Raw genomic sequence first — 27589 nt, forward strand, 5'->3', positions numbered from 1 at the left:
TTGATGAAGAATGGGATATTTACAGTGTTTTAAAGAACTTATGAAACACTAATTACAAAGAGGAAAGTAACTTGACAGTGAAGGTTGGCTGACACCACTTTAAATCAAGTGATCAAGGTGAAATGTCATCAATACTGGGACAAATTGAAATTGTGCAGCACATGAAAGATGCAGTGGGGACACACAGAAAAGTCTCTTCTGTGATATTCTTGCCAAAGATGTATAATCTGAATCTAATTATAAAGAAACATCAGACAAAAGCAAATGGAGAGACACTGTACAAAGTAAAACTGGCCTGGCCAGGAGTGGTGGTTCATGCCTGTAATCTTAGCACTTGGGGCTGCCGAGGTGGGCGGATCACTTGAGGTCAGGAGTTCGAGACCAGCCTGGCAAACATGGTGAAAAACCCGTCTCTACTGAAAATACAAAAATTGGCCAGGCACGGTGGCTTACTCCTGTAATCCCAGCACTTTGGGAGGCCAAGGTGGGTGGATCACCTCAGGTTGGGAGTTCGAAACCAGCCCGACCAACATGGAGAAACCCTGTCTCCACTAAAAATACAAAAAATTAGCCTGGCGTGGTGGTGCATGCCTGTAATCCCAGCTATTCGAGAGGCTGAGGTAGGAGAGTCGCTTGAACCCGGGAAGCAGAGGTTGCGGTGAGCCTAGATCACGCCACTGAACACCAGCCTGGGCAACAAGAGTGAAACTCCTTCTCAAAAAAAGAAAAAGAAAAAAGAAAAAAGAAAAAAAAGCACATCCCGCTAACCACAGAGATCTATCTTCGAAAGCCAAGTGGCTTCCTCCTTGTTGTTTTATGTGGTTCAAGACATTGACTCAGGCACAGCAAGTACAGCTGACCAGTAAGTTGAAGCTGATCTGAACAGTGTTCAGGGCTGAGACAGTGTCCTAATAATCAGGGGACAACACACACATGAAATATAATCCCAGGCCAGGTGCTGTGGCTCATGCCTATAATCCCAGTACTTTGGGAGGGTAAGGTGGGAAGATCACTTGAGCCCGGGAGTTCAAGACCAGCCTGGGCAACATAGAGAAACCCCATCTCTACAAAAAATGCAAAAAAGGCATGGTGGTGTGCGCCTATAGTCACAGCTCCTTGGGAGGCTGAGGCGGGAGGATCACTTGAGGCCAGGAATTCGAAGCTGCAGTGAGCTGAGATCACACCACTGGACTCTAGCCTGGGTGTCTCCAAAACAAAAACAAAAACAAAAACAAAACAGAAAAGTACAATCCCAGAGGGCACACGTGGTGCCCCCTGGAGACGGAGAGTTTACAGTTTTTAGGGAACCCCAGGCAGGAGGTGCATTCATAAGAGGTTCAGGGGCCCCAGTGTGGTGTTCCAGCCTGGGCCCTCCAGCCCTAAAGTTGCCAGACCAGTCCAAACAGATCTGCTCAGTCCTTGCTGTCAGAGGGAATGCCCAAGGCAGTCAATTCCAGATGGGTTTTGCATGTCCATGACAACAGTGTCTCTGCCTGAGGAGTGTGGACAGCAACCCCAGCTAGGCGTTCTGGTGGAATATCCAGGAGCTGGGCCACCCCAGGTGGCAGGTGAGCAGGTGGAAGTATAGGGATCAAATGGAGGGTCACAATCAATTTGAATTCAAATCAGTCCAGCAGCTTGGAAAGGCAAGACCGGGTGTTTCTTCTTATGTTTCTTTGGGAGGAGGGGAAAGTTCCCGGGAGTAGTTCTGAAAGACAGAGGTCATTACTGCCCATCCCCAACTCTGCACCTCCCCAGATGCCAAGTTTGTGTTTGGGCTATTTTTCAAACATTAATTAATTAACTAGTTAATTTTTAGAGACAAGGTCTCTCTCTGTCACCCAGGCTGGAGTGCAATGGCGCGATCTCAGCTCACTGCAACCTCCGCCTCCCAGGCTCAAGCGATCCTCCCACCTCAGCCTCCCAAGTAGCTGGGACTACGGGCGCATGCCACCACACCTGGCTAATTTTTGCATTTTTTGTAGAGATGGGGTTTCCCTATGTTGCCCAGGTTGCCCAGGCTGGGCTCAAACTCCTGGGCTCAAGAAATCTGCCTGCCTCGGCCTCCCAAAGTGCTGGGATTATAGGTGTGAGCCACCGCACTCTGCCTGTATTTTGGCTATTTAAAAATGTTTTATTGGCTAGGCACGGTGGCTCACATCTGTGATCCTAGCAATTTGGGAGGCTTAGGTGAGCGGTTGCCTGAGCTTAGGAGCTCGAGACCAGCCTGGCCAACATGGTGAAACCCCCATCTCTACTAAAAATATGAAAAATTAGCCAGGCATGGTGGTGCACGCCTATAGTCCCACTTACTTGGGAGGCTGAGGCACAATACTCACTTGAACCTGGGAACCAGAGGTTGCAGTGAGCGGAGATGGTGCCACTGCACTCCAGCCTGGGCAACAGAGTGAGACTCTGTCTCAAAAAAAAGAGAAGGTTTTACTTATTTAAATATAAATGGGGTCTCACTATGTTGCCCAGGCTGGACTTGAACTCCTGGGCTCAAGCGATCCTTCTGCCTCAGCCTTTTGAGTAGCTGGGATTACAAGCATGTGCTAATGTAACCGGCTCTGTTTTTGCCTTTTTGTTACAAAATCAGTATGTCTCATTCGGTCATTATAACTTTAGATTTTTTTTCCATTTTTACGGAGGTAGAATTCATACAATATATAAATCACTATTTTAGCCATTTACAAATGTATATAATTCAGTGGTTTTCGGTACATTCACAATGTTGTACAACCATCACCACCATCTAGTTCCCAAATCACCCCAAACAAACCGTGTACCTGTGAGCAGTCACTCTCCATCCTCCCTCCTCCTCCCTGGCAACCGCTAATCTATTTCCTGTCTCAACAGATTTTCCGATTCTGGGCAATTCATATAAATGGATTCATAAAATATGTGGCCTTCTTTCATTTAGCATGTTTTCAAGGTTCATCCATAGTGCAGCATATATCAGTATTTCATTCCTTTTTTGTACGTTTGTTTTGAGACAGAGTCTCGCTCCATCGCCCAGGCTGGAGTGCAGTGGGGTGATCCTGGCTCACCACAACCTCCGCCTCCCAAGTTCAAGCAATTCTCCTGCCTCAGCCTCCTGAGTAGCTGGGATTACAGGCACCCGCCACCATGCCCAGCTAATTTTTTTTATTTTTAGTAGAGACGGGGTTTCACCATATTAGCCAGGCTGGTCTCGAACTCCTGACGTCAAGTGATCTGCCCTCCTTGGCCTCCTAAAATGTTGGGATTACAGGCATGAGCCTCCACGCCCAGCCTATTCCTTTTTATGATGGAATAATTTCCCATTGTATGGATGGACCACTTTTGGTTTATCCATTCATCAGTTGAAGGACATTTGCTTGTTTCCACTCTTTGTCTCTTATGAATAATGCAGTTATGAACATTTGTGTATAAGATTTTATTGAACACTTGTTTTAAATCCTCTTGGGTATATATGTAGGAGTGGAATTGCTGTGTCATACAGTAGAATTCTACGTTTAGCTTTTTGAAGAAATGACAAACGGCTTTCTAAAGCAGCTGCGCCATTTTACATTCCCATCAGTAATGTGTGAGGGTTGTAATTTCTCCATATCATCACCAACACTTGCTGTTTTCTTCTTTTTGCTCATATTCATCCTACTGGGTAGGAAGTGGTATTTTACTGTGGCTTTGATCTGCATCTCCCTAAGGATTAATGCTGTTGAACATCTTTTCATGTACTTACCCAACACTGGTATATCTTCTTTGGAAAAATACCTATTCAAGTCCTTTGCCCATTTGAAAACTGAGTTGCTTATCTTTTATTGTTGAGTTGTAAGAGTTCTTTATATTTTTTGGATACTAGACCCTTATCAGATATATAATTTGCAAAACATTCTCTCCCAGTCTGTGGGTTGTCTTTTCATTATTTGGTTGTGTCCTCTGATGCACAAAAGTTGTGGGTTTTTTGTTGTTGTTGTTGTTTGTTTGTTTTTGAGACAGAGTCTCACTCTGTCCCTCAGGCTGGAGTGCAGTGTCGTGATCTCAGCTCATTGCAAACTGCGTCCCCTGGGTTCAAGTGATTCTCAGGCCTCAGCCTCCCGAGTAGCTGGGATTATAGGCAGCCACCACCACTCCTGGCTAATTTTTATATTTTTAGTAGAGGCGGGGTTTCACCATGTTGGCCAGACTTGTCTCGAACTCCTGGGCTCAAGTGATCCTCCTGCCTCAGCCTCCCAAAGTGCTGGGATTAGAGGTGTGAGCCACTGCACCCAGCCTAAAAATTTTAAATTTTGATGAGGTTAAATTTACTTTTTTTTTCCTATTGTTGCTTGTGCTTTTAGTGTTATCTAAAAATCAATTACCAAATCAAGATCATAAAGAGGTATCCCTGTATTCTTCTAAGAATGTTATAGTCTTAGCTCTTAGTGTTTGAGGCACTTTGACTTAATTTCTGTAGATGGTGTGAGATAGGGGCCCAGTTGCACTCCTTTGGATGTCGTTATCAGGCACCATTTGTTGAAAATATGATTCTTTCCCCCACTGAATGGTCTTGGCACCGTTGTTGAAAATCAATTGATCATCGAGGTATGAGTTTATTTCTGGACTCTCGATTCTATTCCATTGATTTATGTCTATCCTTATGAGGTAGGAGGTGGGACTTGACTCCAGAGGCAGGGCTCGGACACTGGACCAAATTGAGGACTAGCTGAAACAGGGCTGGGGTGGAATGAGCTTTCTGTAAGACACGCTCATCAGTTGCCATGTCAGTTTACCGCTGCCATCGCAACACCAGGGGGTTATCCCCCCTCTCTTCCATGGCATTGACTCGATGACCCAAAAGTTATTACCCATTCCCTAGAAATTTTTGCACAAATCACCCCTTAATCTGCATGTGTTTAAAGTAGATATAAATGACTGCAAAACTGCCCTGAGCTGCTAGTCTCTGCCAGAGCCCTGCTGTGCAGGAGTAATCAGAGTTGTAACAGGGCCGGAGCTATAACACTGCCCCTTTAATAAAGCTGTTTTCTTCTACCATTGGCTTGGCCTTGAATTCTTTCCTGGGCAAAGCCAAGAACCTCAGGGGCTATGTCTCACTTTGGGGCTCACTTGTCCAACATTACTTATGCCAGGACCACAGTGTTCTGATTACTGTAGCTTTGTAGTACGTTTTGAAACTGGAAAGTGTGAATCCTCCAACTTTGTTCTTTTTCAAGATTGTTTTGGCTATTTGGAACCTCTTGCAATTCCATGTGAATTTTGAGATCAGCTTGTCCATTTCTGCAAAAAAAATGGCTCTTAAAATTTTGACAAGTGGCTGGGTGCAGTGGCTCACACCAGTAATTCCAGCACTTTGGGAGGCTGAGGCGGGCGGACCACCCGAGGTCAGGAGTTTGAGACCACCCTAGGCAACATGGTGAAACCCCGTCTCTACTAAAAATACAAAACATTAGCCGGGCATGGTGTCACCCGCCTGTAATCCCAGCTACCTGGAAGGTGGAGGCATGAGAATTGCTTGAACCTGGGAGGCGGAGGTTGCAGTGAGCTGAGACTGTGCCACTGGACTCCACCCTGGGCAACAGAGCGAAACTCTCTCTCTCAAAAAAAATTTTTTTTGATAGGCATTGCAACTGAATCTGTAGATCAATTTAGGGAGTATTGTCATCTTAAAAATATAAAGTCTTCCAGTTGATGAACATGGGGTATCTATTTATTTAGCTCTTATTTAATTTCTTTCAGCAATATTGTAGCTTTCAGTGTAAAAGTAGAATTGTTTTCTTAATTTCATTTTCAGATTGGCATTGCTAGTGTATTGAAATACAACTAATTTTCTTTTCTTATTTTTCGCAGAGATGGGGGGGGGGTCTCCCTTTGTTGCCCCGGCTGGTCTTGAACTCTTGGCCTCAAGCAATCCTCCCACCTCGCCTCCCAAAGTGTTGAGAATTATAGGCATAAGCCACTATGCTGAGCCCTGATTTTCTTTTCTTTCTTTTTTTTTTTTTTTTTGAGACGGAGTCTCTTTCTGTCATCCCAGGCTGGAGTACAGTGACGCAATCTCGGCTCACTGCAAGCTCCACCTCCCGGGTTCACGCCATTCTCCTGCCTCAGCCTCCCGAGTAGCTGGGACTACAGGTGCCCGCCACCATGACTGGCTAATTTTTTGTATTTTTTTTTTGGTAGAGACGTGGTTTCACCATGTTAGCCAGGATGGTCTCGATCTCCTGACCTCGTGATCCGCCCGTCTCGGCCTCCCAAAGTACTGGGATTACAGGCGTGAGCCACCACGCCCGGCCGAGCCCTGATTTTCAATATTGATTTGTATCCCAAAAATGTCCTGAATTTATTAACTTTTTTTTTTTTTTGAGACAGTTTCGCTCTTGTTGCCCAGGCTGGAGTGCAATGGCGCGATCTTTGCTTACCGCAACCTCAGCCTCCCAGGTTCAAGCAATTCTCCTGCCTCAGCCTTCCGAGTAGCTGCGATTACAGGCATGGGCCACCACGCCCGACCCATTTTGTATTTTTAATAGAGATGGGGTTTCTCCATGTTGACCAGGCTGGTCTCAAACTCCCGACCTCACGAGATCCACCCACCTCGGCCTCCCAAAGTGTTGGGATTACAGGCGTGAGCCACCGCGCCCAGCGTCATTTTCAAATTCTCATCTAAATGTTTCATCCAGAAGGGTTGGATACAAAAGGGATGGAAGCATGTCACAGAAGAAACATTTTTATACAAGTTGACTAGAAATACACATCACATCCAGGAATTGGTCAGGATGAAATTCTAAATTTTCTTCTTCTTCTTTTTTTTTGTTTGTTACCAGCTTATATATCAAGAAAAGAAGCGGGGCACGATTGCTCATGCCTGTAATGCTAGCACTTTGGGAGGCCGAGGAGGCCGGATCACCTGAGGTTGGGAGTTTGAGACCAGCCTGGCCAACAGAGTGAAACCCCGACTCTACTAAAAAAATACAAAAATTAGCCAGACGTGGAGGCGCGGGCCTGTAGTCCTAGGTACTTGGGAGGCTGAGGCAGGACAATTGCTTGAACCTGGGAGGTAGAGGTTGCAGTGAGTCAAGATGGCGCTACTGCACTCCAGCCTGGGCAACAGAGTGAGACCCTGTCTCAAAACAAACAAACAAACAAACAACAGAAATCCTAAATTTTCAAAATGGTTTTCTATAACCTCTTTCCCGATCATCATCCAATGAACTTCCTGCAAAAGCTCAATCCCTTTCTGGGGACCGCTGCATCAGTAATCAAACTGCCTTCCTAAGGTGTGTGTTGTAGCAGGAGAGAAGTGGGGAAGTAGAGTCAGGCTACAGGCCACAGTTGCAACCTACAACTAATCCAGAAAGTTGAGCACAAGGCAACAGAAATGAGGCGTCTCCCAAGTGTCCAACCTGTCAGAAGCAGCCAGAGGGGTCACAGTCCCTGAGAGGTGCCCTCCTTGAACTTACAGCTTTTGGCAGGAATCACAGGTTAGAAATACATTCAATGGCCAGGCGCGGTGGCTCATGCCTGCAATCCCAGCACTTTGGGAGGCTGAGGCGGGAGGATCACCTGAGGTCAGGAGTTCGAAACCAGCCTGGCCAACATGGTGAAGCCCTGTCTCTACTAAAAATACAAAAATTAGCCAGGCGTGGTGGCATATGCCTGTAATCCCAGCTACTTGGGAGGCTGAGGCAGGAGAATTGCTTGAACCCAGGAGGTGGAGGTTGCAGTGAGCTGAGATCACACCACTGCACTCCAGCATGGGTGACAGAAGGAGTCTAAAAAAAAACATTAAAAAAATAAAAGAAAATAAAAAGAAAGAAATATAGAGCCAAGAAGCCAGTTGATCGTAGATGGTTTCCTCAAAGAAGAAGCCCTTTCCTTGGCCTGGCGTGGTGGCTCACATCTGTAATCCCAGCACTTTGGGAGGCCAAGGCAGGCGGATCACGAGGTCAGGAGATCGAGACCATCCTGGCTAATACGGTGAAACCCCGTCTCTACTAAAAATACAAAAAATTAGCCGGGCGTGGTGGCGGGCGCCTGTAGTCCCAGCTACTCCAGAGGCTGAGGCAGGAGAATGGCGTGAACCCGGGAGGCGGAGCTTGCAGTGAGCTGAGATCGCGCCACTGCACTCCAGCCTGGGTAAGAGTGAGACTCCGTCTCGGAAAAAAAAAAAAAAAAGCCCTTTCCTGTGGGCATTTTTATGTGATCCAGATGGTCCGGTCAGCATCCATGATGTTTTCAGTTTAGGTCCCACTGAGGGTGCCCTAAGTCTGCAATGGTCTCATAGTCGAAGTCCTGTTCCTGGCGTGTGCGCCCGTTTTTAATTTAGCACAGCACATGCTGAGACTGAAACAGCACAGAGCAGACAGCAGTATCAGGTTTTGGCTTACAGTCAGGTCCAGGCCAGTAGGATCTGTGAATTCAGGAAGCCACAAGTCAGTGGCTGTTCTTTGGCAGCAGCAAAGCCAAGACGCTGCAGGCTAGAAGGTTCTGTTTCAAGTGCAAGTGACAAACAAGGCTTTCCTAAGCCCTTTTACCTCGTCAATCTTAGAGCTGGAATTGGTGCACTCAAAAACACTCATGGGCTGGACGCAGTGGCTTGTGCCTGTAATCCCAGCACTATGGGAGGCTGAGGCGGGAGGATTGCTTGAGCACAGGAGTTCAAGACCAGCCCAGGCAACATAGTGAAACTGTGTCTCTACAAAAAAAAAAAAAGAAAAAAAATTAAAATTAACTGGGCATGGGGGTGGGCACCTGTAGTCCCAGTTACTTGGGAGGCCGAGGTGGGAGGATTGCTTGAGCCCAGGAGGTTGAGGCTGCAGTGAGCCATGACTGTTTCATTGTACTCCAGCTTGGGTAACAGAGTGAGACCCTGTCTAAAAAAAGAAAAACAAACAAACAAACAAAAATGCATACCTTCAAGAAAAAGAGAAGACAACCACAGACCGGGAGAAGGGATTTGCAGAAGACATATCTGATAAAGGACTATTATTCAAAATGTACAAAGAACTCTTAAAACTCATCAATAAGGGTGGTGTGTGCCTGTAATCCCAACTACTTGGGAGGCTGAGGCAAGAGAATCACTTGAACCTGGAAGATGGAGTTTGCAGTGAGCCGAGATCACGCCATTGCACTCCAGCTTGGGCAACAGAGCAAGACTCTGTCTCAAAAAAAAAAAAAAGGTTGGGGGCAGTGGCTCACACCTGTAATCCCAGCACATTGGGAGGCCAAAGTGGGTGGATTGCTTGAGTCCAGGAGTTTGAGACCAGCCTGGGCAACGTGGCAAAACCCCATCTCTACAAAAAAATAAAAAACATTAGTTGAATGTGGTGGTGTGCCCTTGTGGTCTCAGCTACTCGGGAAGCTGAGGCAGGAGGATGGCTTGAGCCTGGGAGGCAGAGGTTGCAGTGAGCCATGATCACACCACTACACTCCAGCCTGGGTGACAGAGCAAGACTCTGTCTCAAAAAAAAAAAAAAGGCTTAGTGTGGTGGCTCATGCCTGTAATCCCAGCACTTTGGGAGGCCAAGGCGGGCGGATCACTTGAGCCCAGGAGTTTGAGACCAACCTGGGCAACAAAGCAAGACCTCATCTTAAAAAAAAAAGTATTAGCCAGGTGTGGTGGCATGTGCCTGTAGTCCCGGCTACTTGGGAGGCTGAGGCAGGAGGCTCGCTTGAGCCCAGGAGTTTTAGGCTGCAGTGAGCCATGGTCTGATCATGCTACTGCACTTCAGCCTGGGCAACAGAGTGAGACCCTGTCTCTAAAAGTGATCTATCAAGCCATGAAAAGACCTGGAGGAACCTTAACTACATATCACTAAGTAAGAGACCAATTAGATAAGGATACATACTGCATGATTCCATCAATATGACATTCTGGAAAAGGCAAAACTATGGAGTCAATATAAAAATCAGTGGTTGGCCAGGCGAGGTGGCTCACGCCTATAATCCCAGCACTTTGGGAGGCTCAGGCGGGTAGATCGTTTGAGGTCAGGAGTTCGAGACCAGCCTGGCTACATGGTAAAACCCCGTCTCAACTAAAAATACAAAAAAATTAGCCAGACATGGTAGCAGTCACCTGTAATCCCAGCTACTCGGGAGGCTGAGGTGGGAGCATCTCTCGAACCCAGGAGGCGGAGGTTGCAGTGAGCCAAGATCATGCCACTGCACTCTAGCCTGGGTGACAGAGCGAGACTCCATCTCAAAACAAATACAAAACGAAACAAACAAAAAGACCAGTGGTCATCTGGGGTTGAGGGAGGGAGGAGTGAATTGGTAGAGCACAGAGGACTTTTAGGGCAGTGAAACTAGTCTGTGTGATACCACAATGGTAGATACATGTCGTTACACATTTGTCCAAATCCAGAGAATGCACAACACCAAGTGTGACCCTAATACAAACTATGGAGTTTGGGTGATAAGGATGTGTCAACATAGGTTCATTGATTATAACATGTACCACTCTGGTGGGGGATGTTGATAGCGGGAAGGGTGTGTGTGTGTGTGTGTGCGTGAGGGGCTGGGGGAAACAGGGGATATAGGAGAACTCTGTACTTTCTGCTCAATTTTGCTGTGAATCTAAAACTGCTCTAAAAATAAAGTCTAGGCTGGGTGCGGTGACTCACGCCTGTAATCCTAGCACTTTGGGAGGCTGAAGTGGGAAGATAACTTGAACTCAGGAGTTCGTGACCAGCCTGGGCAACATAGTGAGACCTTGTCTCTAATTTGAAAAAAAAAAACAAACCCAAAAACCAAAAAAACAAAAATTAGCTGGGTGTGGTGGCACACGCACCTGTAATTCCAACTACTCAAGAAGCTGAAGTGGGAGGATTGCTTGAGTCTAGGAGGTCAAGGATGCAGTGAGATGAGATTGCACTGTTGTACTCTAGCCTGGGCAACAGAGTGAGAACGTCTCAAAAATAAAAAGTATATTAAATAAACGAAACTTTTTCAGACATACAAAAAATATGCACACCAGGCTGCCTCATCAGCTGCCTTTAAGGGTCCAGCATTTGATTTTAACAAGGGCTTATTAGCAAACTAGAAAGTGTTTTTTAAAACTCTAAAAGTAGCTGGGTGTGGTGGCATGTGACTGTAGTCCTAGCTACTCAGGAGGCTGAAGCAGGAGGATCATTTGAGCCCAGGAGGTCGAGGCTGCAGTGAGCCATGATCGCGCCACTGCACTCCAGCCTGGGTGAGACTGTGAGATCCTGCCTCACCAAATAATTTTTTGCTTTAAAGTGAAACTCCAAAAGTTTATTTCCATCCAGAGATTGCGTCGCTCTTTTTACTGCTTCTTACTTTCTCCAAAGGCTCCAGTAAGCCAAAATCATGGCAGAAATCATCGTTTACAGACACTGTACTTGTTCTGTTTCCAATACTCAGAGAATTTAAATTCCAATCCTCCCATTGTTGGCAAAAAGCAAGGGATTTGTTTTATACACACACAATGATTTTTGCAGCTTTCCCTAATCCAGATGATCCTCATAGTGTATAGTGCAAGCATAAACATTTTACATTGATTTTAAAAAATCATACGTTTAGGCCAGGTGTAGTAGCTCACGCCTGTAATCCCAGCACTTTGGGAGGCTGAGGAGGGTGGATCACCTGAGGTCAGGAGTTTGAGACCAGCACAGCCAACATAGTGAAACCCTGTCTCAACTAAAAATACAAAAAATTAGCTGGGCATGGTGGCGCGTGCCTGTAATGCCACTTACTTGGGAGGCTGAGAATCACTTGAACCTGGGAGATGGAGGTTACAGTGACCTGAGATTGAGCCACTGCACTCCAGCCTGGGCAACAGCGAGACTGTCTCAAAAAAAAAGAAAAAATCATATATCTAGATGAAACAGTCACAAAACACAAAGGAGCTTTTCAAATTTCTCTGTTTTTTTTTCTCTTTGCAAACCTACTCAAATGTCTATCAATAAATTCAACACTTAATAGTTGGAATAGAAGGCAGGGTTGCTGCAACCTGTGGGCTGAAGAAATGGGTAGAATCTACAGTCAGCCTTTGGTATCCACGGGATTGGTTCCAGAAACTCCCACAGATCCCAAAATCCACAGATACTCAAGTCCTTATATAAAATGCAGTGATATTTGCATATAACCTCCACACATCCTCCCATATACTTTATTTATTAATTATTATTTTTTCGTGATGGAGTTTCACTCTTGATGCTCAGGCTGGAGTGCAATGGTGCGATCTCGCTCGCTGCAACCTCCACCTCCCGGGTTCAAGCGATCCTCCTGCCTCAGCCTCCCAAGTAACTGGGCTTACAGGTGCCCACCACCATGCCCAGCTAATTTTTTGTATTTTTAGTAGAGATGGGGTTTAGTAGAGATGGGTTTGGCCATGTTGGCCAAACCTTACACACATAAACACAGACTTTGCATGGTACCATTTGCAGTTGAGACAAATGTAAATCAATGCAAAGAGGCAGTGTGAAATCATAATTGCACAAAATTAACTGAAGTAATACTGTACTACTGTAATAATTTCATAGCCACCTCCTGTTGTTATTGCAGTGAGCTGAAGTGTTGTATCAGCTTAAACACCATGTGATGCTAATCATCTCCAGGAGTTCGTTTCTCCAGTAAATTGCATAGCGCAGTAAACAGTGATATCTTCCGGTTCTCGTTCATTTTTCATCTTGTTGAGTGCAATATCGTAAACCCTGAATAACACCACGGGACCCATACAAAGTGCCACTGATGAAACTGACAGTGCTCCCAAGAAGTAGACAAGTCATGACATTACAAGAGAGTTGATTTGCTTGATATGTACCATAGATTGAGGTCTGCAGCTGCAGTTGCCTGACATTTCAAAATGAATTCAGCATTGAGAAGCATTGTAAAAAAAAGAAAATGAAATTCCTGAAGTGGTCACAGTTATGCCGGCGGGCAGGAAATCCTTGCACTTTTTGTGAAATACCTTTTTATCTCATACTGAAAATGCAAAGCCAGGTGTGATGGCTCATGCCTGGAATCCCAGCACTTTGGGAGGCTGAGGTGGGTGGATCACTTGAGGCCAGGAGTTTGAGACCAGCCTGGCCAACGTGGCGAAACCCTGTCTCTACCAAAAATACAAAAATGAACTGGGCATGGTGGTGGGTGCCTGTAATCCCAGCTACTTGGGAGGCTGAGACACAAGACTCACTTGAACCCGGGAGGCGGAGGTTGCAGTGAGCCCAGATCATGCCACTGTACTCTAGCCTGGGTGACAGAGCAAGACTCTATCACAAAAAAAAAAAAAAAAAAGAAAGAAAGAAAATGCAGTTTTTCTGTGGGTGCAGAATTGCTGTAAGAAAGGCATACCTGCTGGGCATGGTGGCTCACGCCTGTAATCCCAGCACTTTGGGAGGCCAAGGTGGGCGGTCATGAGGTCAGGAGATTGAGACCATCCTGGCTAACATGGTGAAACCCTGTCTCTACTAAAAATACAAAAAAATTAGCTGGGCATGTTGGTGGGTACCTGTAGTCCCAGCTACTCGGGAGGCTGAGGCAAGAGAATGGCGTGAACCCAGGAGGCGGAGCTTGTGGTGAGCCAAGATCGTGCCATTGCACTCCAGCCTGGGCAACAGAGTGAGACTCTGTCTCAAAAAAAAAAAAAAAAAAAAAAAAAAAAAAGAAAGACATACCTATAGACTCTAATATAATTCTAGAAAAGTGTAGCCATTATATGACAACTTAAAGCTAAAGGAAGGTGAGGGACATAAATCTGGAGACTTTAATGCCAGCAAAGGATGGTTTGATAATTTTAAAGAGTTTGGCTGAAAAAAATATCAAGGTAACAGGAGAGGTGGCTTCTACCGACCAAAAGGCAGCAGATGGGTTCCCAGGTGCCAATGAGAAAATCATTGAGGAGAAAAGTTATCTGCCTAAAGAGGGTTTTTTGTTTGTTTGTTTTGTTTGTTTGTTTGTTTTTGAGACAGAGCCTTGCTCTGTTGCCCAGGCTGGAGTGCAGTGGCTCCATCTCAGCTCACTGCAACCTCCGCCTCCTGGGTTCAAGCGATTCTACTGCCTCAGCCTCCTGAGTAGCTGGGATTACAGGTACCCGCCACTATACCCAGCTAATTTTTTGTATTTTTAGTAGAGATGGGATTTCACCATGTTGGCCAGGCTGATCTCAAACTCCTGACCTCAAGCGATTCTCCCCACTTGGCCTCCCAAAGTGCTGGGATTACAGGCAGGAGCCACACCTCGCCTGGTCATGAAGAGGTTTGTAATGCAGACTAAAGTGCCCTATTATGGAAAAAATGCCTCAAAGGACATTTATTAGTAAGGAAGAGAAGCGAACACTTAAGGCAGGTAGGGATATGCTGACTCTACTGTTGTGTGCAAATGGTGTCAGATTTATGATGAGGCTGCCCTTACATAGAAAACTGCTAACCTCCAAGCCTTGAAAGATAAAGCTGCCAGTCTTCCAGTTGTACAACAAGAAGGCCTGGACAACAAGAACCCTTCTTCTGGATTGGTTCCACCGACGCTTTGTCCTTGAAGTTAGGAAGTACCTTGCCAGTTAGTTACTTTGATATTAGACAGTGTCCCTGGCCACCAAGAACCCCATGAATGCAACAATGAAGGTGCCGAAGTGGTCTCATTGCCCCCAAACACAGCATCTCTAATTCAGCCTCTAGATCAGGGGGTCATAAGGACCTTTAAGGCTCATTACACACTGTGGAAAGGACTGTCAACACTATGGAAGAAAAGCCTGATGTAGAGAACATTAGAAAAGTCTGGAAGGATGACACCACTGAAGAGGCCATCCTTGTTAGAGAAAGGCTACAAATGCCATTGAGCCAAAATAATAAATTCCTGCAGGAGAAAACTGTGTCTATATGTTGTACATGACCTCACAGGATTTATAACAGAGCCAATCAAGGAAATCATTAAAGAGATTGTGGATATGGCAAAAAAAAAAAAAAAAAAAGGTAGGGGGTGAAGGGTTTCAAGCTATGGATCTTGGGGAAATTCAAGAGCTAATAGATACCACACCAGAGGAATTAACAGAAGATTTTTTTTTTTCCCCTGAGATAGAGTCTCGCTCTGTCACCCAGGCTGGAGTGCGGTAGCAAAATCTCGGCTCACTGCAACCTCCGCCTCCCGGGTTCAAGTGATTCTCCTGCCTTAGCCTCCTGAGTAGCAGGGATTACAGGCACCCGCCACCACGCCCAGCTAATTTTTGTAGTTTCAGAGACAGGGTTTCGCCATGTTGGCCAGGCTGGTCTCGAACTCTTGACCTCAGGTGATCCACTCCCATCCCAAAGTGCTGGGATTACAGATGTGAGCCACTGTGCCTGGCCAGAAGATGTTAACTGAAGATGTTTTTGACTTCTTTCACAACATGGACCCCTCTGTGATACAGGAACTGACACTAAAGCAAACCGTGGAAGAAGTTTTGGTGCCATATAGAAACATTTTTAGAGAAATGAAAAAGCAAAAAGTCAGACAGAAACTATGATGTATTTCTGTAAAGTACCTGCCTGTCCTGCCTCCCCCTCCACCTCCATCACCTCATCCACTTTTGCCACCTCTAAGACAGCAAGCAAGACCAGCCCTCCTCTTCCTCCTCCTCTTCAGCCTACTCATTGTGAAGATAACGAGGATGAAGACTTTTATGATGACCACCTCCACTTACTGAATAGTAAATGTACTTTCTCTTCCTTATAATTTGCTTAACAACATTTTCTTTTCTTTAGCTTACTTTATTGTAAGAATACAGTATATAATATAATAACATACAAAATATGTGTTAATTGACCATTTATGTTATCAGCGAGGCTTTGGTCAACAGTAGGCTATTAGTAGTTAAGTTTTGGGGGAATCAAAAGTTATACTCAGATTTTTTTTTTTGAGATGGAGTCTTGCTGTGTTGCCCAGGCTGGAGTGCAGCGGTGCGATCTCGGCTCACTGCAACCTCTGCCTCCTTGGGTTCAAGCGATTCTCCTGCCTCAGCCTCCCGAGTAGCTGGGATTACAGGGGGGTGCCACCATGCCCGGATAATTTTTGTAATTTTTTGGTAGAGACAGGGTTTCACCATGTTGGCCAGGCTGGTCTTGAACTCCTGACCTTGTGATCCACCTGCCTCAGCCTCCCAAAGTGCTGGCATTACAGGTGTGAGCCACCACATCCGGCTATCCTCAGATTTTTAACAGCAAGGAAGGTCAGCACCCCAACCGTCACGTTGGTCATGGGTCAACTATATAATATTTGCACATCACTTCATTCTCATGGATTCAACATGGTACTTGGCATGGGGCAAATTCAAGTTTTTACTTTTTGAAACTTTGTGGAAGTTTTTTTCCCCAAATATTTTCTATTCTTTTTTTTTTTTTTTTTTTTTTTTGAGACAGGGTCTCACTCTGTCTCCTAGGCTGGAGTGCTGTGGTCTCAATATCCGGGGCTCCAGTGATCCTCCCACCTCAGCCTGTCAAGTAGCTGAGATTACAGGCACACGTTCCCCCCCCACACCCAGCTAATTTTTAAATTTTTTTGTAGAGATGGGTCTCACTATGTTGCCTAGGCTGGTCTTGAACTCCTGGGCTCAAGCAATTCTCCTGCCTAGGCTTCCTACAGTGTTGGGATTATAGGCGTGAGCCACCACATCCAGTCTTTCCCGAATATTGTCTTTTGTTTGAGACAGAGTTTTGCTCTGTCACCCAGGCTGGAGTGCAGTGGTGTGATCTTGGCTCACTGCAACCTCCGCCTCCCAGGTTCAGGTGATCCTCCCACCTCACGCTCCTGAGTAGCTGGGACTACAGACGTGTGCCTCCATGCCTGGCTAATTTTTTTGTTTGTTTGTCTGTTTTTGAGACAAAGTCTCTGTCGCCCAGGCTGGAGTTCAGTGGAGCGATCTTGGATCACTGCAACCTCTGCCTCCTGGGTTCAAGCGATTCTCCTGCCTCAGACTCCCAGACAGCTGGGATTACAGGCACCTGCTGCCACGCCTGGCTAATTTGCATTTTTATTTTATTTATTTATTTTTTGAGACAGAGTTTTGCTCTTGTTGCCCTGGCTGGATAGCAATGGCGCGATCTTGGCTTACGGCAACCTCTGCCTCCCAGGTTCAAGCAATTCTCCTGCCTCAGCCTCCCAAGTAGCTGGGATTACAGGTGCCCACCATCATGCCTGGCTAATTTTTTTTTGTATTTTTAGTAGAGATGGGGTTTCGCCATATTGGCCAGGCTGGTCTCGAACTCATGACCTCTGGTGATCCATCTGCCTCAGCCTCCCAAAGTGCTGAGATTACAGGTGTGAGCCACCATGCCCAGCAATTTTTGTATTTTTAGTAGAGACGGGGTTTCACCATGTTGGCTAGCCTGGTCTCGAACTGACCTCAAGTGATCCACCTGCTGCGGTCCCCCAGAGTACTGGGATTACAGGCGTGAGGCACCAGGCCCAGACTCCCGAATATTTCCAATCCAATTTCCAATCTGTGGTTGAATCCACAGATGCGGAAGCCAGCCACATGGAGGGCCAACTGTGTATGTTTATCTCATTCTTTTTTTCCCATCTGGCTTATCGAAAGCTTTGAGCTGGCCGGCAATAGATTTAATTTCTTTTACTCCCAGCTGGAGGAGAGAGCACCTATAAACTGTTTACTGTCTTTGACCCACCAAAAACTCATTTTGGGAAAGTCTCGGCCCTTTCTCTTGCAGCCTACAGAAGAGAGGGAAAAAAGCCAAAGGTGTCACTTGGGCCATGCTTTTCTTCCTCATTGTAGCCAGCACTCACCAAAATCAGCCAGGGGATCCAGGGAGTCAGCTCTCCAGAGGCTGGACCTATTGTCTTTTTTTTTTTTTTAAATTTGAGATGGAGTCTCGCTCTTTCGCCCAGGATGGAGCGCAGTGATGCGATCCTGGCTCACTGCAACCTCCATCTCCCGGATTCAAATGATTCTCCTGCCTGAGCCTCCCGAGTAACTGGGATTACAGGCGCGTACCACCATGCCTGGCTAATTTTTTGTATTTTTAGTAGAGACAGGGTTTCACCATGTTGGCCAGGCTGGTCTTGAACTCCTGACCTCAAGTGATCCGCCCACCTCGGCCTCCCAAAGTGCTGGGATTATAGGTGTGAGCCACTGCGCCTGGCCTCAGCTGGTGTTTGCTTTCGTACAGTTTTCCCTCCTCAACTGGTACTACTTATGATTCTCAACCAAGGCAGTAACTCTGCATTTCTATTAAAAAGATCTGAAGTGGTTTTGGCAAAATAAGAAATTTATTACATATGATTGGCAGATACATGCTGCTGATATATTATTCTTACTGTTTGAAAAAAAGTCAAAATGAAAAATAATGTTATTTTAATTTTAAATACCACACAATTACAGGTCCTTGAGGATCAGGGTTGGGCTTAGGGAATTACCTCGTTTTTTCAGAGAAATCAGAGTGGGCAGAACCATCTCCAAATTCTTTTTTTTTTTTTTGAGACAGGGTCTCGCTCTGTCACCCAGGCTGGAGTGCAGTGGTATGATCATGGCTCACTATAGCCTCAACCTGGGCACAAATGATCCTCCGACCTCAGCCTCCCAAGTAGCTTGGACTACAGGTGTGTACTACTGCACCTGGCTAACTTTTGTATTTTTTGTAGAGATGGGGGTCTTACTACATTGCCCAGGCTGGTCTTGAACTCTGGGACTCAACTGATCCTCCCACCTTGGCCTCCCAAAGTGCAGGGATTACAGGTGTGAGCCACCATGCCTGATCCAAACTTTTTCTTTTTGAGATGGAGTCTCGCTGTGTTGCCCAGGCTGGAGTGCAGTGGCATGATCTTGGTTCACTGCAGCCTCTGCCTCCCGGGCTCAAGCAATTCTCCTGCCTCAGCCTCCTGAGTAGCTGGAATTACAGGTGCACACCACCATGCCCGGCTAATTTTTTGGATTTTTAGTAGAGATGGGGTTTCACCATGTCGGCCAGGCTGGTCTTGAACTCCTGACCTCAGGTGATCCGCCTGCCTCAGCCTCCCAAAGTGCTGGGATTACAAGCATGAGCCACTGTGCCCGGCCCAAACTTTTTTTTTTAACATAGACTTTCAGCTGCATGACCTGGTCCCAGCCCTGTAGCTCGGAAGCCCCAGGAGGTGAGGTTCACACCCTTAGGGCTGGGACTCTCTGAGCCCTAAGGATGAGATTCTAAGTTCAGAGATGAGTTGAGGGCTTCCCTGAAGGGACCAAGGAAGTCCCTGTGGCAGAAACAATAGGAGACAAGAGGTCAGTGGTGCGGAGGGGAGGGGATGGTACAGAGGGGCCTGGGGCTGGATCGGAGGGTTTTGGTTGGGAGGAGAAGAGAGGGGAGGGCAAGAATTATTCTCCAGGATGGGCATTCCCACATGCTCACTTGTGGGTTTCCCCTCAGTACAGTAGGGCCCCCCCCAAAGCAGCAGCTGCAGTAGGTAGATAAGATGGAAGAAGCTTCTTCTGGTAGTTTCTAGAACCTGAAGACAGGGCCCGTCAGGGCCTTTGATTGGACCCAGGAATTCCCAGTATGCCAGGGAGGTACAAGTGCTTGGGTGGTTAATGAGGGGTCCCAGCCAATGGTCCCAGGCCCTGGAAGGCACAGTCAGGCTGTCTTGCAAGAAGGGTAGTGCTGGACTAGGACAGACGGACTCGCACGATCACACTGGAGTTGGTCACACGGGCTCCATAGTGGCCAGCCCAGAACTGTGTGTCCTGGCCCCGGTGTTCGAAAGACACAAAGCGGACGCCCATCTTGATGTTGGAGAACACGTGGGTGACCTGTAGGCAGAGGAGGGGCTCAGCTCCATTGTGCCACAGCCTCCCCTCCAAAGCTGAGGTTAGGGCCTTCTGGAAGATGGTTATTTTCCAAGGATGGCTATAAAATCTCCAATTGGGCCACATGTTCTTCTAGAATCTTATAGAATCTTCCACTCCCTCATTAAAAAGTAGAATCTGGTCGGGTGCGGTATGGCTCGTGCCTGTAATCCCAGCACTTTGGGAGGCCGAGGCAGGTGGATCGCTTGAGGCCAGGAGTTCGAGACCAGTCTGGCCAACATGGTGAAACCCTGTCTCTACTAAAAATACAAAAAAAATTAGCTGGGCTTGGTGGCACGTGCCTGTAGTCCCATCTACTCGGGAGGCTGAGGCAGGAGAATCACTTGAACCTGGCAGGCGAAGGTTGCAGTGAGCAGAGATCATGCTACTACACTCCAGCCTGGATGATGGAGCGAGGCTCTGCCTCAAAAAAAAAAAGAAGTAGAATCTAACTCCCTTCCCCATGAATCAAGGTGGGTTTGCTTGTCACCAAGAATGTGGTGAAAATGATGCTCAGTGACTTTGGCCAAGTGACTTTTTAAGGCTAGGTCAGAAAAAGCAAGGCAGCTTCTACTGTTTCTCTGGAACCCTCCTCCCTGAGCAACCACATGAGCAATCTGACTGCCTAGGAGCCGCCATGGTGTGAGGAAGCCCAAAGGAGCCCAGAGAGATCCCATGGAGAAGCTCTGAGAGTAAATGAAGAAAGAGATGTTTGGCCAGCCACCAACAGCTACACACATACTACCCACCACCCTGGCCTGCAGCTCCAGGCATCATCAGAATGTCACTGTCTGAACGCTGAAAGACAGGAGCCAGAACTGCCCAGGTGAGCCCTCCTGAAATTACTGACTCACAGAAATCACGAGAGGTAGTCAAATGACTGTCATTGATTTTTTTTTTTTTAGACAGAGTCTCGCCCCGTCACCCAGGCTGGAGTGCAATGGCGCGATCTTGGCTCACTGCAACTTCTGCCTCCCAGATTCAAACGATTGCCTGCCTCAGCTTCCCGAGTAGCTGGGATTACAGGCATGTGCCACCACGCCCAGCTAATTTTTGTATTTTTAGTAGAGATGGGATTTCACCATGTTGGCCAGGCTGGTCTTGAACTCCTGACCTTGTGATCCGCCTGCCTTGGCCTCCCAAAGTGCTGGGATTACAGGTGTGAGCCACCGCACCCAGCCAGACTGTCACTTATTTTAAGCCACTAAGTTTTGGGGTGATTTATTTCGCAGCAATAGGCCCCCAGCATCCTTTCCCCAAACCCCCATAGGAGACTCACGTGAAGGCAGGCATTGTTGTTCCACTGCGGGATGGGATCAGGCACAGCAGAGAATTTATCTAGAACAGTCTGGTTGGCATCTAGAAGTTGGACGAGGAGTCTGTACATACAGCCGCTGTCGTGTCGGGCTCCCCACCTGTGGGAGGAAGGAGCCATGAAGGCTGGACCTGCCACCCCATCTCTTTGGGTGTCTGCCTACCTTGTCCTGCCTTGTCCGAATGCCCTTCCCATGTGTGCAAATCCAGTTCCTCTAAAGAGACTCCTGGGAGGTGATCTCTGGACCCTTGGAATGTTGTGTCAGACAGGAGTGTCTTTGATGGGGACCCAGGTGGTACTGGATAATCTACCAATATGATTTAGGGCAGGGGCCAGCCACACTCATATAAATAGTCTCAGTGGGGAGTCTCCGGAAAGACCCACAATGTGACTTTCGGTGGGGGCTGGGAGTCGGGGAACGTCAGTTGACCTGGAGGCTGAGATTAACCACGTGGGCAATCGATCAATCCATCAGGCCTTGTGATGAACCCAAGAAACACTCTGGACACTGAGGCTCAAGTGAACTCCCTTGGTCAACAAAATTCCATGCATCTTGTCACACATCAGTGCCAGCATGGTAACATGTCCTGATGCCATGGGAGAAGGACAACAGAAGCTCTGTGTTTGATCTTTTCCCTGGATGCTGCTCTATGCCCTCCTTTTCTTGGCTGATTTTAATCTGTATCTTTTCCCTGTAATAAACCAGAAGTGTGTAGTAGCTTTCTGTGAGTTCGTCCAGTGAATTATTGAATTGTGAAGGTGGTTTTGGAAGTCCTCCAAACTTGTAGTTGGTAAAGATGTAGAGATGGGGTTTTGCCATGTGACCCAGGCTGGCCTTGAACTCCTGGACTCAGGCGATCTTCCTGCCTCCGCCTCCCAAAGTGTTGGGACTATAGGCGTGAGCCACCATGCCCAGTCAGATTTTGTTTTTAATTATTATTCATCAAACTACATAACATATTTGTGTTGTTGTGACATGTGTCAGAAGCGAGGATGGTCTTAGGGATTCCATCCCCGAACTTTGTAGCGAGCTCTAAACTTCTCACAAATATTGATGCCTGTCCGGGCGAGGTGGCTCACGCCTGTAATCCCAACACTTTGGGAGGCCGAGGTGGGTGGATCACTTGAGGTTAGGAGTTCGAGACCAGCCTGGCCAACATGGTGAAACCTTGTCTCTACTGAAAATACAAAAATTAGCCAGGCGTGGTGGCAGGTGCCTGTAATCCCAGCTACGAGGCAGGAGAATCACTGGAACCCAGGAGGCAGAGGTTGCAGTGAGCTGAGATCGCGCCATTGCACTCCAGCCTGGGCGATAGAGGGAGACCCTGTCTCAAAAACAAAAAACAAACAAATATTGGTGCCTGGCTCTCACCCTCAGATGCTCAGATTTAATGGGTATGAATGGTGCCTGGGCATTTTATGTTTTAAAAGCTACCTTTATGAGGTGTGGCAAAATTTGGGAGCCACTGATTATCACAATCAAATAGTACCCACTGATCAAAACAACACAAATATGTTACATAGTTTGATAAGTAATAACAAAAAATAAAATCTGGCCAGCCGTGGTGGCTCACACCTGTAATCCCAGCACTTTGGGAGGCAGAGGTGGAAGGACTGCTTGAATCCAGGAGTTCAAGGCCAGCCTGGGTGACATGGCAAAACCCCATCTCTACAGAAAATATGGCTGGGCGTGGTGGCTTACACCTGTAATCCCAGGACTTTGGGAGGCAGAGGCGGGCAGATCACCTGAGGTCAGGAGTTCGAGGCCAGCCTGGCCAACATGGCCAGACCCCGTCTCTACTAAAAATACAAAAATTAGCCAGGCCTGGTGGTACACACCTGCAATCCGAGCTACTGGGGAGGCTGAGGCAGGAGAATCACTTGAATCCAGAAGGCAGAGGTTGCAGTGAGCTGAGATTGTGCCATTGCACTCCAGCCTGGGTGACAAGTGAAACTTTGTCTCAAAAAAACAAAAAATTCAAAAATTAGCCAGGCATGTAAAATTAGCCAGTATGCACCTGTAGTCCCGGTTACTCAGGAGGCTGAGGTGGGAGGATTTTTTGAGGCCAGGTGGTGGAGATTGCAGTGAGCCGAGATCACGCCACTGCACTCCTGCCTGGGTAAAAGAGCAAGACTCTGTCTCTAAAAAAAAAAAAAAAAATCTTATTGGAGATGTATCTCTTAATGAGATGGAGTTGGGGAATAGGGTTATGGTGCCTTGATTAAGAGTGAATTTGCTGGCCAGGCACAGTGGCTTATGCCTGTAATCCCGGCACTTTAATAGGCTGAGGTGGGCAGATCACCTGAGGTCAGCAGTTCAAGACCAGCCTGGGCAACATGGTGAAACCCCATCTCTACTAAAAATAAAAAAAAATAGCCAGGTGTGGTGGTGCACACCTGTAATCCCAGCTACTCGGGAGGCTGAGGCAGGAGAATCACTTGAACCTGGGAGGCAGAGGTTGCAGTGAGCTGAGATTGCACCATTGCACTCTAGCCTGGGCCACCTAGTGAGACTCTGTCTCAAAAAAAAAAAAAAAAAAAAAGTGAATTTGCTAAGGCCCCAAATTTCCAATGGCCACTTTGCCTGGCTCCCCAGTAGTCCTTACATCTGGGGACCACACCTTAGTGAGGGGCTTTTTTCCTATAAAACTAGAGAAGGGGGACACTGAGAAAGAGATTGGGGAACGAGAATCATATGATACTTCCCACACAGATGTAACCTATAGCAGATTAATTTTGTAATAGGGGGCTCATGGCTGTAGTGGACCTGGAATTTGACTCCCATAAAACCATCTGGGTCATATATCCCCTGGAAAGTCTTCATGCACCCCAGTTTCAAGACCATCACTACAGAGGACAAGCTCTGGAGTCAGAATCTGACTCTGGGCCTTATGCCAGGTTCTGCCAAACCCAGGCTGTGTGACCAGACCAGGGCAAGTCATCTCCCCTTTCTTTTTTTTTTTGATGGAGTCTCACTTTGTTGCCCAGGCTGGAGTGCAGTGGTGCCATCTCAGCTCACTGCAACCTCCACTTCCCGGGTTCAAGTGATTCTCCTGCCTCAGCCTCCCGAGTAGCTGGGACTACAGACACGTACCACCACGCCCAGCTAACTTTTTGTATTTTTAGTAGAGATGGGTTTTGCCATGTTGGCCAGGCTGGTCTCGAACTCCTGACCTCAAGAGATCTGCCCACCTCAGCCTCCCAGAGTGCTGGGATTACAGGCATGAGCCACCGTGCCCAGACTGCCATCTCCCCTTTCCCAACCTCTCAATTTCCTGAGAAGCTCTGAATGATCTGAGGGCTTGAAATACACCTTCCCACAGGATCAAGGTTCAAAAAAGCTGCTCACATAAAGTACTTGCTATGTGTTTGCCATATAATAATTGTCTTTGCAAGAGCCCTATCTTGTAAACAGGGGAAACAGAGGTATGCTGTGACTTGCCCAAGGCTACAAAGCCACAGAGCTAGGGTTTGAATCTGGGAGGTCTGGCTTCAGAACCTAAGCTCTTGGCTAACTATGCTGTTTTCTCCTCCTAAGGCAAGGAGCATCTCATTCATTCACAGACAAGACTGAGCTGGGCCAAAGGTCTCTGTACTGGATCTCATTTTCTGTCTTCCAATCCACATGCTTTTGGGCATGAGCAGAAAGTGTGTACTCTGCTAATTACTAGAACTGTGAGTGTGTTTTTCACTTCACCTCCCTGAACTTCAGTTTCTTTTCTTTCTTTCTTTTTTTTTTTTTTCCAGGACTGAGTCTCACTCTGTCATCCAGGCTGGAGTGCAGTGGTACAACCTCCGCCTCCTGGGTTCAAGTGATTCTCCTGCCTCAGCCTCCCAAGTATGTGGGACTACAGGTGTGCACTACCAGGCCCGGCTAATTTTTTTTTGTATTTTTAGTAGAGACGAGGTTTTGCCATACTGGTTGGGCTGGTCTCGAACTCCTGACCTCAAGTGATCTGCCTGCCTCGACCCCCCAAAGTGCTGGGATTATAGGTGTGAGCCACCATGGCTGGCCTGAACTTCAGATTTTTTATCTGTAAGGAGGGGTTAGGAGGCCTAAATTAAGTCACCCATAAAAAGGCCATGTCACATGCAGTCAGTGCTTAGCAAGGGGCTATTTTAATCGTCACACTCACCAGTCAGAGACACAAATCTCAATCCTGCCACTATCCAGCAGTTCTGGCCACAGACCCTCCTCCTCTAGGTCCAAGACCTGCTTCTTGCAACACCAGCTGGGAATGCAGGAGACAGGGTAATGAGAACAGGCAGGCCTTTCTCAACAAGGGGCCGGACCTTTGGATAGCAGGGGCATTCACCTGAATGAAGTCACGAAGCACGTCTGAGAAGGGGCCCCAGGCACGGTTGTCCTGTTTTCCTCCACCACCCAGCCGTCCCCACCGTGCTGCACCATCCACTTTCGGAGGCCTTCTGTGAAATAAAAAAGGCTTGTGCCCAAGTTCCAGTCGTCCGCCTGTTGGTTCCTAGTGAGACCCCGCCCCTAGCCCCTCCCACGTGCTCACAGTGCAGCTCACTCACCTGACCCTTCCCACCGAGGCCCCGCCCCCTTCCCCTCCCACCAGCTCAGGGCAAAGCCCCGCTCCTCTGGCCCTTCTCGCTGATTTGCAGCAAAGCCCTGCCCCTCCAACCCCTCTCTCGGGCTCCCAGAACTGCCCCACTCCCACCCCTCCCACAGGCAACCGGTGAAGCCCTGCCCAGCCAGCCCTGCACCCTGCGTGCCAATGCTGCCTCGTCCCTCCGACACCTCACACCTGCTCCCAATGCTGCCCCGCCCCTCCGGCACCTCCCACCGGCTCCCAATGCTGCCCCGCCCCTCCGACACCTCACACCGGCTCCCAACGCTGCCCCGCCTCTCCGACTCCTCCCACCGGTTCCACTGCGGCCCTGCCCCTGCGGCCCCTCGTACCGGTCCCAGTGCGGCCCCGCCCCTCCGGCCCCGCTACCGCTCCCACTGTGGCCCAGCATCCTGGACTTCCTCTTCCGAGATCCCACCTTGGCCGCAGGGGTTGCGAATAAGGTTGCGTCCGATGGGTCTGCGCGCGCAGAAGCGGCCCAGGGGGCAAGGCCTGGCGTTACGGGCGGGAGACTGGCAGCTGCGGGCGAGGTGCAGCAGCGCGCGGCCGGTGGCGCCGTGGTCGCGGGCCAGGATCAGCAGCCACAGGGCCTGGCCGTCCACCAGGGCTCGCCAGCCCCGGCACACTTGGCGGCAGCGCCCGAGCAGCGTGCGCGGGGGGACGTGGCTCAGCACCACCAGAAGCAGCTCCGGGGGTAGTTGGCTCAGGTCCAGCGCCTCTTCGGGTTCCGGCTCCGGCGCGGGGACCCGGGCGGCCCGGCCCCTGGAGACCGAGGCGCCCATGGTCCCCCCGCCAGGCCCGGCTGTGGCTGCGGGAGAGGAAGGGTCAAGGCGTCAGGGACCAGCAGCCTCCGCGGCGCGCAGCCTCTGCCTGCCCTGATTCTGCCAGCCGCACCCCTATCTTCACCATCCCTGGGCCCCGTCCCCAAGTCCCCATCCCCCAGCCCGTCCTTGATAGCCCCGATATCCCGGAGACCCCGCGGTCTGTGTGTATGCCCCGAATTGCATGCAATCAGCCCCCCTCGGCGGCCGCACCGACACCCCACCCCAAGTCCTACCCCGGGGCCTGGCGGCGCTCCTCGCCGGGATGCCCTAGCTGTGCCGCAAGCTCCCCACGCCCCTCTGCGTCCTTTTTACTCGCCGGCCCCTCCCCTCTTACTAGCCAGCTTCACCCACCCCTGCATCCTCTTTCTTACTCGCCAGCCCCTCCCTCCTGCTCCCTCCCGCTCTCCAAACCCAACCTGCTTCCCGCGACGGGGCCAGGTGCAGCCAGGAGCCAGGGTCTGCCGCTCACAGCCGTCCCCTCCAGCTGGCCTCCAGCCGGCCCCTTGAAGTGTCCCTAATTCGTTAGTAGCAATGAGACGTCTGGCTCTGAGCAACCATTGTTATTTTGGTCAGGCTTCTGAGTGGGAGGCCTCGTATCCGTTAACGTGTTAAAGGTCGGGCATAGTTATCTTCATTTCACAGGAGAAAACAGGCTCCGGCTGCTAAAAATTAATGCAACCAATAGTAACACCAGCCAACTTTTATGGACGGTTTTACTGCCAGCCAGGGTGGCAACCCCATGAAGTAGGTGCTGTTATGCCCTTTACTTCACAGGTGAAAAAACTGAGACCAGCAGAGGCCAAGTGGCTTGTCTATGATCACCAGCTAGTAGAGATTTGAATCCAGCCAGCCTAGCTCCGGAATTCCTCATTTTAACCTCTAGATCAGCTCTGTCCAATAAAAATACAATTGTGGCTGGGTGCAGTGACTCATGCCTGCAATCCCAGCACTTTGGGAGGCCAAGGCAGGCGGATTGCTTGAGGTCAGAAGTTCGAGACCAGCCTGGCCAACATGGTGAAACCCCGTCTCTACTAAAAATACAAAAATTAGCTGGGCATGGTAGCACGCGCCTGTAATCCCAGCTAATTTGGAGGCTCAGGCAGGAGAATTGCTT

The 27589-nt window shown here is 48.4% G+C and overlaps 1 protein-coding gene across 7 annotated transcripts; it reads right to left on the reverse strand.

Moving 5' to 3' along the window:
• Nucleotides 1–27242, reverse strand: FBXO27 (F-box protein 27). Of its 7 annotated transcripts, none has more exons than XM_055103595.2 (7): nucleotides 26709–26847; nucleotides 26070–26459; nucleotides 25376–25487; nucleotides 25196–25291; nucleotides 21024–21159; nucleotides 8511–8671; nucleotides 1–1708 (listed from the first exon to the last, which is right to left on the reverse strand). In XM_055103595.2, exons 2-6 carry the CDS (start codon nucleotides 26431–26433, stop codon nucleotides 8552–8554), a joined length of 828 nt encoding a protein of 275 aa, XP_054959570.1. In that variant the 5' UTR covers nucleotides 26434–26459; nucleotides 26709–26847; the 3' UTR covers nucleotides 1–1708; nucleotides 8511–8551. The 7 variants fall into 7 exon arrangements, with proteins under 7 accessions (XP_054959570.1, XP_034800553.1, XP_034800552.1 ...); XM_034944662.3 differs by having other exon boundaries at nucleotides 1–8386; XM_034944661.3 differs by having other exon boundaries at nucleotides 1–8671.
• Between the last annotated feature and the right edge of the window lie 347 nt (nucleotides 27243–27589).

Source organism: Pan paniscus, chromosome 20 (assembly GCF_029289425.2).
Source record: "Pan paniscus chromosome 20, NHGRI_mPanPan1-v2.0_pri, whole genome shotgun sequence".
Lineage (NCBI taxonomy): Eukaryota > Metazoa > Chordata > Mammalia > Primates > Hominidae > Pan > Pan paniscus.